We start from the raw sequence: 12,901 nt of genomic DNA on the forward strand, positions 1-12,901 counted from the left end.
TAAAGATCATGAGGGTGGACTGGAGGAAGAAGCAATTTATCTGATCCTCAAAACCACTCTGTGAAGTGAGTATAACAGGTATTTTCACTCCCATTTATATATAAGGATCTAGGACTTGGAGGTGTCAAGTGGTTTGCCTAAGGCCCCCTAGTTCATTCCAAAATTGAAGAAAATCAACACTTTGTCCAGATAGGAATGTAGATGGAAACCTCTACGCAGTTCACCTTCGGCTTCAGTCATGCTATCCCTGAAAATAATCTTTAAAACCTAGTTCTGGCTGCACTGTTGATTCAAACTAGTTTTGCATAATTGATTAGATAGAATTTGTACAGTCTGAATCAGATGCTTTGAAGCATCAAAGTGCTCCACAATATGGTTTTCTATTTCCTAGGCAAAAGCCTAGGTCACTCATATTTTCTAATGTTATTCTAAATCTTCTAAATCTTATCCTCCAGGCTGCAAATGAGCCATGGAACGATTCCAACTTTTTTTATTTGGAGCCAACAAAAGGCAATTCACTTTAAGAAACTGACGTTTTTATCCTCTAATATTGTGAACATTTCAAAATTGTTGACACTGGCTCAAATCTGTTTCTTCTGATATTTATGGGATATTGTAGGTGGCAAATAATTGTGAATTAGCTTGATTTGGTTTTCTTCCCTTCTCAGTTTTATAAATAAGTGCAAATGAGCCAATAATGATTTTCTCTTCCCCAAAAACATCTCTAATTGGTACTTAAAGTTTTCAAAAAGTTTATTAATTACAATAAATATTAAGGATTAAGTTCACAGAAAAAGAAAACACAGTAGTTTAAATTATTCCTGGAACATCTGGATTTTGTTAAGAGGTGAAGGGTGAGTAATTACAACTCTGTCCATGTTATTGACTAATTTTTCCTCTATAACAATGGTTCTCAAAGTGTGGTCCCAGGGCCAGCAGCATCTGCACCACCTGGAAACTTGTTTGAAAAACAAATTTTTAACCTGAACCCCAGACCTACTGAGTGGAGTTGGGGGAGAAGCAGCAATCTGTTTTTTCAGAAGCCCTCCAGGTGTTTCTGATGTAGGCTAAAGTTTGAGGCCCATTGGTATAACAGAAAAAAGCATGTTTCAGACTATGAAAGACATGGTTTCAATTCCAACCCCAGCCATGTGATTTTAGACACATCATGTATTTCCTGGTGCCATCACCAGATTATTTGGTTAATAACTTAGCCCCTTTGCTGGCCTCATGAGTATTATAAATACTACCTGGTAAATGACACTTGTTCATTTGTTATATTGGCAGTATCTCCCTTCCAAGTGATTTGGATGCATGCTTAGGTTTGAAAACCACTGGTCTATAAGGTGCAATATATTGGAAGCTGACCAGCTACATAATTTGAAGGGCCCGATGCAAAATGAAATGCTGGGTCCCTTGTTCAAAAATTAAGAATTTCAAGATGGTGACAACAAAGCATTAAACCAAGTATGGGGCACAACTGAGCACAGGCCTACCACTGGACAGGTTGAAGGCCCAAAGAGGAGTTTCTGCTTGTATCAAATCACATCTTTTTTTTCAGATGAAAATGATACAATGCCATGAAAGTAGGCCACATTTCCCCCCCTTACTTCCTGAGCTGTCCATCTCCAGAGACAGACTGTGCTCATTAGCCTCCCCATCTTTGCTCATTGTTGTCTTCCTTTTAGCTATCCAAATGCATTTGTACTTCAAGACCCAACTTAAGGTCCCCATCCTCCATAAAGTCTTCCCTTACTACCTTAACTCACTTAACTGTCCTTTTAAACTTTTCTAGTACTTGCTTTATGCCATAAATTTAACTCTATTTTTTTTTTTAGTTTACTTTTTTTGGTTATTGTTTTCGTTTTTTGGAAGAGTGGCCTTGAGCTAGCATCTGTTGTCAATCTTCCTCTTTTTTTTTTCCCCTCCCCAAAGCCCCAGTGCATAGTTGTATATCCTAGTTGTAGGTCCTTCTAGTTCTTCTACGTGGGACGCCGCCTAAGCACAGCTTGATGAGCGGTGAGTATGTCCGCGCCCAGGATCTGAACCAGGGAACCTCAGGCTGCAGAAGAAGAACACAGGAACTTAACCGTTAAGCCACCGGGCTGGCCCCTAGCTCTTATTTTTTTAATATCAATGATTGCTGATCATTGTGTTCATCTTGTTTCTTAAGTTAGAATATAAGCAGCTTAAGCATTGAGGTGGTGCCATCATCATACAATGGAAAGAGCACAGGCTTTTAAGCTCAATCAAGCCCGGGTGCAAATACCCTCTCTCATTTACTAGCTGTGATGTAGGTAAATTAATCCACTTTTCAGTCTCAGAATCTTCATTGGAAAAATGGGGTAATAAGATGTACTTCATAGGGGTGTTGTGAAGATTAAATGAGATAATATATGCAAAGCCCTTGGCATACATAAATGCTCATCAAATATTAGTTCCTCTACCAGATGTATCCCATCATACATCTGATTTTGTTTCAGAAGACCAGTGCTGAACACAAAGTCAGTAGTCAATAAATATTTGCTCTTTGGAAATTGAATTTTATTTATTTATTTTTTTGTGAGGAATATCAGCCCTGAGCTAACATCCGATGCCAATCATCCTCTTTTTGCCAAGGAAGATTGGCCCTGGGCTAACATCTGTGCCCATCTTCCTCTACTTTATATGGGATGCCTCCACAGCATGGCTTGACAAGCGGTGCTTCAATGAGCACCCAGGGATCTGCCAGGGCTGAGGCAGCTGAGTGCACGCGCTTAACCCCTATGCCACTGGGCAGCCCCTGTATTTTATTCTTTAAGGTATTATTTTACACGTGCCCAGGAAGTAAACCAATCCTATGTTGAATTTCGCATAAAGCGTTAATTATCTCTGACTTGTGAGTAAATTCTTATATTCACATGCTGACTTTTGCAAAAAAATTTTAATTTTGTACAATTGTTTATATTTTCGAAGCATTTTCACACCTCTTATGTTATTAATATTATCTTACATGGGGGAATAGAGAGATATTCTTATTCCCAATGAGGAGACGCGGAAGGCTGGCACCAACAGATCAAGGGATTGTTCTAAGTTACACAGTACCAGTGTAATTTAATATCCACTAAAGCGTCCTCAAAGCTTGGTCTAAACTCAGATACGCTGACTCCTTGTTGAATTTTTTTTTTCCACTATACCAAACTATCTCTGGCAAACAAGAATATACCTGCAAAGTACATGCAGGAACAATTATTTTAATTGATTAAAACAGCATAAGTGAGGCTATTTCTTTTTATACTGGACATATAGACGGCATTCAATGGTAGTTGCATTAAAAACAGCATGTACGGTGCCTATTACACTTTATGGTTCACAGTAGTACGTGCTTTTGTAAAGAGTGAGCTATTATTTAAATTCCTCTTTTTTGCTAAGCGTATTTTAAAGGGACCATTTTCTCCTAATGAAAATTTAAGGACAAGGTTCACTATTTTTAAGATAGTTTCAATTTGGGGCCTAGCACATCATGCTTGAAAGCTGCTTTTTTCCCCCCTTGTGAATTATTATACTCCTTCCTCCTGACGGCGCAAGCCACACTTTCCTGCCAAACTTATGACTCAAAGGCCCCTGAGGACTTTCTGTAGCCTCCCCGTCACGGCCCGGGAACCCAAAGCTGCTTCCACGTGAAACAACCAAAGACGGTCCCCTAAGCCCAAGGTCCGCTACAGTCAGGGCCTGGATAAAAGGCGAATCAGAAGGCAGCACACCCCTCTGCTCCCACCCCCTCCAGTCTGCAGCATCCAATCCGTTTTCTCTGTCGCGCGGTCGGCGCCTGGGATTGGCCGGGATCGGGACAGGCGCGCGACCAGTGCGCACGGGCCGAGCGCGGCGACTTGTCCGTCACGTGCGGCCGCCCGGCCTCCCCGCCTGGCGGGGCTGGGGGGCGGGGCCCGGGAGCTGCTGCGCCTGCGTTGTGGGCGTTCTCGGGGAGCAGCTGCCGCCGCCGCCGCCGCCGCCGCCACCGCCGCGTTCGGGCGTAGAATTTGGAGTCCCCGCGCCTCGTTAACAATGAAGCAGAGTTCGAACGTGCCGGCTTTCCTCAGCAAGCTGTGGACGCTGGTGGAGGAAACCCACACCAACGAGTTCATCACCTGGAGCCAGGTACGCGGGAGGGCGCGGCGGCCTCCGAACCCCCTGAGTACCCGCCGCCTCCCTCGCGCTCTCCCGCGGGCTTGTCTCCCGCGGCCTGCGGCTCGACGCCGGCTGCGAGGCCCGCGGCGCGGCCCCGGCGGGGGCCCCGGGGTGGTGGGCGCGGGAGCCGGGGGGGCGGCCGGCGCGCTGGCTCAGGCCGCGGTGGGGGAGGGGCGGCCGCGCGGGGCCCGCGGCCGGGAGGCCCCGTAACGGTCCGGCCCGGGCGCCCTTCGGCACCGGCCCGGCGGCGCGAGGGCGGGCCGCGAGCCGGGGGCGCGGGCGCCGCGTTCCTGCACACTCATCCCCCGTCCTCCCGCCCGGCTCGCGGGCTCCGGGTCGCCGGGGGCACGGGCAGCCCCGGGCCGGCTCTCCAGCGCGGGGCGTTATCTGAGGAAATCTTGACCCCGGCGACCCGCGTCTGTCGCGGAGACGGGCACGCGCCGCCTTACACCTGGGGTCCTTGTGGGGCGGGCTTCGGGGGAGTGGGCACACGGTCACACACAGGTGGCGGCTGATCGGTGGGTCTTAAGATGTTACACAGACAATGGTACATTCCTCCTCGGAGGTTCTGAGCCGTTGCTGTAAACGGGTTTTTATGATGATTTTCATCCAGGTGCTGAGACTGGTGTCCACTAACTTAGTGAGGAGCTGAAATGAATCACTAAACAGTTGCCAGCAGAGTGGTGTGTGGATGCCGTGATTGTTGTTTGATCCCAACTCTGCCACGAAACGGAGATGACCTTAGCCAAGCGCCTTGTGTGGCCTGAGTTTCATCGTCCATGAGATGAATGGGTTGCCCGGGTGATCCGAGACTCCTCCTAGTTCCAAATAGTAAAATTCTAAGCAGAATGATTATTCCATAAACGGCGTTTGCGTTGGAATACGCTCTTAAGCTGTTGGAATCATTTTGTGAAGGGGGGTGGATTTCTCTTATTGTAGATGATCGTGTGTTTGGGATATTTTCTTGTTTAGAGGTCTGGAGACGAGGTGGTGAAAACTACCTGCACAGGGCCTGGCACCTGTTCAGTGCCGAGTAATTGTTATCTCCCCTCTTTCTCCCTTTCTTTTCTGTTCTTTTCCTATTATAGGAACTCTCAGTTTTATTATTACATTTAACAGGGAGCACTATATTGAGTACATGAAGTTTCGACTACTATAACACCATATTCTGGTTTATGTTACTGTCATTCGTTGATTTTTTTGTTTCCCTTCTAGGACTTAATTTTCTTGAAGGTTAGTATCATCAGCTGGATGGTGTGTATTAAGCATTTGCTGAATTCTGTACAGTTGTACTAAGAAAGGTGAAAATAAGGAAGCCAGCCGCCAGTGTGCACTTAAAAATAAACAGATGTCTCATGCTTTTCATCAGTCAGAAGGATTAAAAGTTGACGAGGATGGATCAGCACACGCTGCTGTTACTCAGCCTTTTATTCGTGTTAGAGATTGGACTGAGTCTCCTCTCCAACCCAGGCTGACTTTATCATACCTTTTTGCGTGGGTAGGCCTTGTTTTTATTGCCTAGAAATGGTACCTAAATATATTGGTAATTGGTTTTAATTAAGGGGTATTATATCAGTGGCAGGTCTGAAAATTCTCATTAGCCAAGATATTTTAATAACATTCTTATTTTATGGGAAGTATCAAATGTGGGGAGTTTCAAACTAATACATAAATACATCATTTTATGAATTCTGAGCCAAATACAGAAGCCACTTAAAAATGATTCTTATTTATCCCATTATTAAGTCTAAGCTTATGTTTTAACTACTCATTTTCTGATCATAATGAGACAAATGAAATATAAAATCAGTGAGAGCAGGGACACTCTCTGTGCCAGGGACACCCAGTAGGGACTTAATAAATGTTTGATGAATCAGTGAAATCCTTGGAATATGTAATGGAAGTGGTAGGAATGTTGAAGATAGAATTATGCCTGAAAAGAATCTTAGAGATCATTTATTTGAGCCTCATCATCATGTAGATGAGGATTTGAGGCTTAGACAGGTTAGATTACTTACCCATAATTGCAAAGCTAGCCTTTATTGGAGGTGGGACTATAACATAGATTTGTGACCTCCCAGATCAATCTTCTGTCCATAGCATTACCTTTAATACATATTGGCACAATATTTAGTTTTATGTCAAAACGTTAGCCCTCCGCAAGTCAGTGGACAATTCTGGATTAATGTTGTCTAGGGCTAAGCTTAGTTGCTTAGGGCTGTCTTGCTTATTTTACCAGATTTTTCCAAATCAGTGTTAACAATGAAAGGTAAAACTTTAATTAAACAATGATGTTAGATGGAAAAACCAAAATAAGTTACTCTCGTCTTTTAAAAGTTGCTATTTATGGTTGTTTCTGGTTTCCTTCAGACTTGTTTTGCTGAACTTCTATTGAGGTAATTTAGCATTTATACTATCTGAGTGAATATTAAGACCTTTTAGAAGCAACAGATGTTTTGGAAACCAGGCAATCTTTTATGCATTTTATTTTTTACTTGTGGAAAATAATTTATTCTTCTAGCTTGAGTGTTAGGCAAGGAGAGAAAACTCTTACCAACTGCAGTTGGAAAAGCTTGGCTTAATATTCCTGAAGTTCATATAACTTTAATTTTCCTTGAAACTTGTAATATGACAAAAATGAAAAATGAAATAATATCCCCATTCTAATCATTAATTATAGAAATATAATATTTTGAGCAAATTATACTAAATGTGTTATTGATTCAAATAATAGAAATGTCTTTAGATCCAGTGCGTCTTTAAAACGTATTGTACATGTTTTTTCCCAGATTCTCCCCTTGGAGTTTTCTTTTTCCTTCCTTTTTTTATTTTTATGTTCCTATGACTTCAAAATTTTATATAGCTATTTTGGCTCTGGTAGGCATTCTATTGCAAGAATCAAGGACAAAGATAGTACTGTTGGACAACCTAAAGCTGTTTTAAATGTAACGGAGTCCTAAACAGAGGGCACAGGTTTAACTTGGAAGCAACTGGGGAAACTTGATATTCAGGGACAAGAGGTTGTGGAAGTTGAGTGGAAGTTCTTGCCGTTGTTGATAATGAGGGACAGCCTTTACTGTTACTGAAATTTGATACTCAGTGTATGTTGAAGTGAAGCAGTATAAAAGAAGGAAAGAACTGGAAAGTCATTGTTTTGCCAGTGTTATTACCTTTGTCTGAGTTCTTCAGATTGCTTGAGAAGACCAAGAAGTGATTTCCACTAAAGACCTCATACTCATCTGTTCCATCTTTTTTTGCCCTGTGTCATTCTCTACTTCCCTAACCCTCTCCAGTCAGCAGAGACAAATTATGAATTAGGAGGGAAAGGGAGAAAAACCAGAATTTGTTCAGTGTTTTTTAGCTGTTTTGGATGAATTTGAGCAGTAGGCCCTTAGACTTCATAGTGTTATGGTATTTTAAACTTCCCAGCAACCATTGCATAATTACAGTATTCCCAAGTGAAAACAAGAAAGGCCCCAAGTGTGGCAGAATAAGGGGTAAAATACACCTTAGGTGGGCCTACAGAAAAGTTGGAAGATTCATTGACAAGTATTTTTTGTTTGTATGCATAAGAGAGAATGAGCTAGAGACTCAGAAGGAATGGTTGGTGAACATTAAGAAGTTATAGACTGATTGTTTAAAAAGTGTTACAATTTTCTATTCTGAAAAGTGTTTTAAAGCAATGTGGTTGAAATATTAGATTATTAGGTAAGAATATTTTGGATGTTTTTAACAAGAGTACCAATTTGAGCAGTAACAACTGTTACCACTCTTTGGAAGCTTGCCAACATTATGGGTAGAGACTGAAAAGAAGCTACCCATCTCTCCTACCCCAGTCGGTAATGGCTTTCTGCCCCTTGTAAAATGTGCAGGGAGAGTTCTGTGTTGTACTGCTTGGGCTTCGCAGGTTTAAACAGCAGTAAGGTGGAATTTTTGCACTGAGAGGGTATTTACAACTTTTTAGAGTGGTGACTGATAAGCAGAGACACAGAATGATATGAGTGAATGAGGGTTGTATGTGTGTGTGTGAGAGAGAGCAGATATAAGCAAGAGGCATTCATCTCTTTATTTGATATAATGCAAGAGTTGAAATTCTAAAAATATAATTTGGCCCACTGTGACCAACAATTCATTTATTCAGTCACTCACAAATATATGTTGTGAATCTGTTATGACCAGACAGTGTTCTGGGTACCAGGAATTAGTTCAGTAGTTAACAAAGTGGTTGCCTTCATAGAGCTTACATTCTACTGAAGGATATTGATAATTAAAAAGTAAGCAAACACAAATAATATACTTTTAGCTAGTGATAAGTACCATAAGGAAAATAAAACAGAGTAAAGAGAGAGTGTATCAGTTAGGGTCTAGTTAGGAAACAGAAGTCTCCTACACAGTAGGAAACAAAACACACAGTATTTTGAACCGGGAAAGTTTAATAGAATTACTAACTATATTAGGGGCATTGGAGTGAAGAAGACTCTAGAGAATATAGGAATAGCAGTTATAAGAAGCAGCCATCATTGCTAAGGCTAAGATAGAGTGCCCAAGTAAGAGCTCTTTTCCCCTGAGTCTAAGATTGACCTTGTTAAAGTATGACCGTGTTTCACTGAATGGCAGAGAAGTCACTGGTGCCACACTGGTGGAACTTACTGGAAATCCATTCTTTAGAACTTTCCAGAAAATATGCCATCTAGGACAGGGGTTGGCGAACTATGGCCCTTGGGCAAGCCATCTGTTTTGTAAATAAAGTTTAATTGGAACATAGCCATGCTCAGTTTCTTTACATATTGTCTATAGCTGCTTTCTTGCTACAAGGGCAGTGTTATGACTTTATGATCTGCAGGCCAAAAATATTTACTATCTGTATCTATAAAGAAGCCCTTCCTCTAGGGTACCCTAGAAAGCTGTTCATGGGGAGATGTCTTGCCAGATATACTCTGATTTGAAAACTCCAAAAGGGAGAAGGAGTGCCAGGGGAAGCTGCTGGCCTTGGGCTGCTGCTGACCTCCATGCACTGCAAGAGCTAGGTGCTGGAGAACCTGGATAACTGCAGGAGCCCACCAAGGACGCACTGGAACCAGGAAGGAGAACCCCTTCTTCTGACAAAGCTTAACACCGTGCCAGCTAGAAAAAGAGACATTTAAGGGACCCAGAGCAGAGCAGACAGTGAAGAATGAATTTGGAGCAATGCATTGGTCACTAGCATGTAAAATGACTAGGATTTGTGGGTATTTTAGGTAGAGTGATGAGGAAAGCTTCTCTGAGAAGATGACCTTTGAACAGAGACCTGAAGGATTAGAAAGGATGGGCCAGACAAAGGGGAATGGCACATGTAAAGGCCTTGACCATAGTATGTTCATGTTATTGGAGAAGACCCATGTAGTTAGAGTATCTTGAGAGAACATGCGAGTGAGGTCAGAGAAGTAGCCAGGAGCAGCTGGTATGGGGCCTTAACTGTGGTAAGGAGATTGGAAAATGAGGGAACTAGTTAGAAGACTCACAGTTTTCCACTATGGTATTGAGAATAGTGTGGCTGAGACTAGGGTGTTGACAGTGGAGATGGTGAGTTGTTAAATTTGATATCTACTTTGAAATCAACTGAAAGCAGTTGATAAATTGGCTGGTGTTGAAGGAGGGGACAGAAAAGAATTAGAGAATGACTCATAGATTTGGTCTGAGCAACGGGGAAAATGATGCTACCATTTGTTGAGATGGAGGAAGATTCAGAGAAATGCAGGTGGGGATTCTGTTGGGTCATATTAACTTTGAGATTATAAAAGGATCACTAGTATTATTTGAAAATCGTTCATTTTGCTTACATTTCATTGACCACACTTAGTCATATAGCCACACATAATTTCAAAGGAGGTGGGGAAGTGCAGTGCTAGGGAAGTTGAACAGGAATGTTTCTAAACAGCCTGAATGACTTCTGCACTCCAAGATGTTCAAATGGAAATGTTGAATAAGAGATTTGGATATAAGACTCTGGTGTTCAGGGTGGAGTTTGGAGTTTGTGAGTGGTAAAACCATGGGATTGAATGAGGTCATCCAGGGAGACAAATGAGGATAGAAGGGACTGAAAGATAGGGTATGCCAGTGTTCAGAGGGTATGAAGACAAGAAAATGCCAGCAAAGGAGATTGAGAAGGAAGAGTGAGAAAGGAAAAATAAAGGAATGAGGTCATAGAAGTTAATGGAAGAAAATGGTTCAAGAAAGAGAAGATGATCAACTGTGTGAAATGCTGTTATGAATATTCTTATACACCTCTCCTGGTGTATATAAGCAAAAATTTTTATAAGGTGTCAATATATATATACACACACCTATGTTGAAGAGTCTAATTGCTGGAAAATAGAGTATGAAATGTTCAATCTCAAGATAGTTCAAATTGTTTTCCAAAGAGATCAAACCAGCTTGTACTCCTATTAGCCACGTATGAGACTTTCCATTAATCCACATCTTCAAACTTGAATACTATTATTTTTAATTTTTACCAATCTAGTAGATGTAAAATGTTATCTCAGTGAGGTCTTAATTTATATTTCCCTGATTACTAGTGAGTTCCAACACCTTTTCATATTTATTGGCCATTTGTGTTTCCTATTCTATGAAATGTTTGGCCATTTTTCTATTAGGTGGTTTATCTTTTATTATTTGTAGGAATTCCTTGTATATAGTTTATATTCGTTTTTTGGATATGTGGTTGCCTATATCTTCTCCCAGTTTGTGGCTTATCTTTTTGCTTCTGATGAGTAGAAGTTCTTAATTTTAGTATAATTTAATATATCAATCTTTTTTATGGTTCATGCTTTTTGTTTCTTTAGGATATTTTCCTTTACTTACCCCAGGGAGAGGAAAATACTTTTTCTTCTCTCTTCTTTACTTTTTCTTCTCTCTTCTTTTCTTCTGAAAGTTTTAAAGGTTTGCATTTCATATCTAATTCACCTGGAATTGATTTTTTGTGTAGTATGAGAGATCCAATTTCATTGTTTTCCATAGTTGTACTAGCCCCTTATTAAATAGTTCCTTCTTTCCCCAGTGTTATGTATTGCTACCTCTGTCTAATGGCAAAATTATGTATAGATATTGTGGTTTTGTTTCTGGGTCCTCTGTTCTTTTCCATTGGACAGTTTATCCTTGTGCCCATATCACATGTCTTAGTTACTGTAGCTTTATAAAAAGTCTTGCATTTGGGAGGGCAACTCATTCTTCCATATATGTTTTAAAATCAAGTTCCATTAAAAAAAAATAGCCTATTGGGATTTTTATTGGGATTGTGTTGAAACTATAAATCAGATTAGGGAAATGGATATCTTTACAATATTGAGTATTTCCATGAACAAGGCATATTTCTAAATTCATTTTGTTGTTTAATAAAGTGTTATAGTTTTTTGCAACTAGGTCTAGCACATCTTTGTTAGATTTCTTCCTAGATATCTTATAGATGTTGAAAGTGGTGTCCTTTAGTTAAAAATACATTTCTGGCTGTTGCTGGTAATTAGAAATACAAGTAACATTTGTATATTGATAATAAACCAGTGAGCTAATCATTTTACTGATTTGGGTTCTCTAAGTGTACATCCATAGCATCTGTGAATGATGGTTTTGTTCTTCCTTTCAGAACCTTATACCTTCAACTTGCTTTCTTTTTTGCAATGGCTAAGACCTTAGGGTGTCAAATAAAAGTAGTGATCATGGGATTCCTTTTTTTTGTTTTTAAAGGGGATGTTTTTAATATTTCCCCCTTAAGTTACTAGCTGTTAAAATTGAGAGTTTTTAATTTATCTTTTTGTTGTTGATGTCAAACTTAATTGGGTAACTTAAAGGGGAGAGGGGCATGCCAGGATGGAGGATACAGGAAAAAGTTGACTTTGGGGGAGTAGGAAAATGGGTTTGAAATAGACAATAGGTTGAGAACATAGTGAGTTAAAGAACATTGTGTAAACATGTTAGCAATTGAAAATTCAAGTGTGAAATTCGAGAGGGTCAGAGGCAGAGGTAGATATGATAATCATCATATATAATATAGTCAGTAATTAGACACTATAGTGTGGATGAGATTGCCTAAGAAAAGAGTGTAAAAGGTGTCATAATCAAGCCTAGAAACGTAAAAAACACACTGCCTTTTGATAAGCGGAAGACAATTGAAAGGAAATATGAGAGATAGGAGACCCAATAGTGTATAGTTTCAAAGCCAAAAGAGTAGAAGATTTAAGGAGGGGATTGTCAGTAGTACCAAATGAAATGCCATGGAGAGGTGTAGGATGATCAGGACTGAAAAGAAGGCATTGAATTTGGCATTTGACATTGTAGAAAAAAGGCCTACAGTAGAGTGAGGGAAACCAAAACCAGTTTTTAGCAAGAGTAAGTAGATGGTCCTGAATTGGAGAAGGGGGCTTTGAAATATTTGTTTAAGTTTTGCAGTGAAGAAAAAGACAAATGGAGTGGATAGATTGAGAGGGAAGTAAGGTAGAGGGAAGTAAGGTAGAGGGAAAGTGCTTTTAAGATAGGAAAAGATGTATGCATTTTTAATTTTAATAGTTATTATCTAATAACCAACACTGATTATTGTCAACCTTTTTAAATTTTGCCAGTCTAATAAGTTAAAAATCATTATTTGTTTTGCTGTACATTCAATTATGAATGACACCATGCCTCTTCTAAATTTTACATTGGATTTTTCATCTTACTGATTTGTTAGAAATTTTTAATTAAGGCAGTTAACCCTTTGTCA

The 12,901-nt window shown here is 40.4% G+C and overlaps 1 protein-coding gene across 2 annotated transcripts in view; it reads left to right on the plus strand.

Annotated features, from left to right (window-relative positions):
• The first annotated feature begins 3,970 nt into the window (after positions 1-3,970).
• Positions 3,971-12,901, plus strand: part of HSF2 (heat shock transcription factor 2) — a 33,967-nt gene continuing 25,036 nt past the window's right edge. For both annotated transcript variants that reach the window (XM_004422273.3, XM_004422274.3), the window contains exon 1: positions 3,971-4,137. In XM_004422273.3, coding sequence (XP_004422330.1) covers positions 4,045-4,137 — 93 coding nt within the window. In that variant the 5' untranslated portion in view covers positions 3,971-4,044. The remainder of the gene's footprint in view (positions 4,138-12,901) is intronic.

This window comes from Ceratotherium simum, chromosome 19 (genome assembly GCF_057802395.1).
Source record: "Ceratotherium simum simum isolate JZ-2026a chromosome 19, ASM5780239v1, whole genome shotgun sequence".
Lineage (NCBI taxonomy): Eukaryota > Metazoa > Chordata > Mammalia > Perissodactyla > Rhinocerotidae > Ceratotherium > Ceratotherium simum.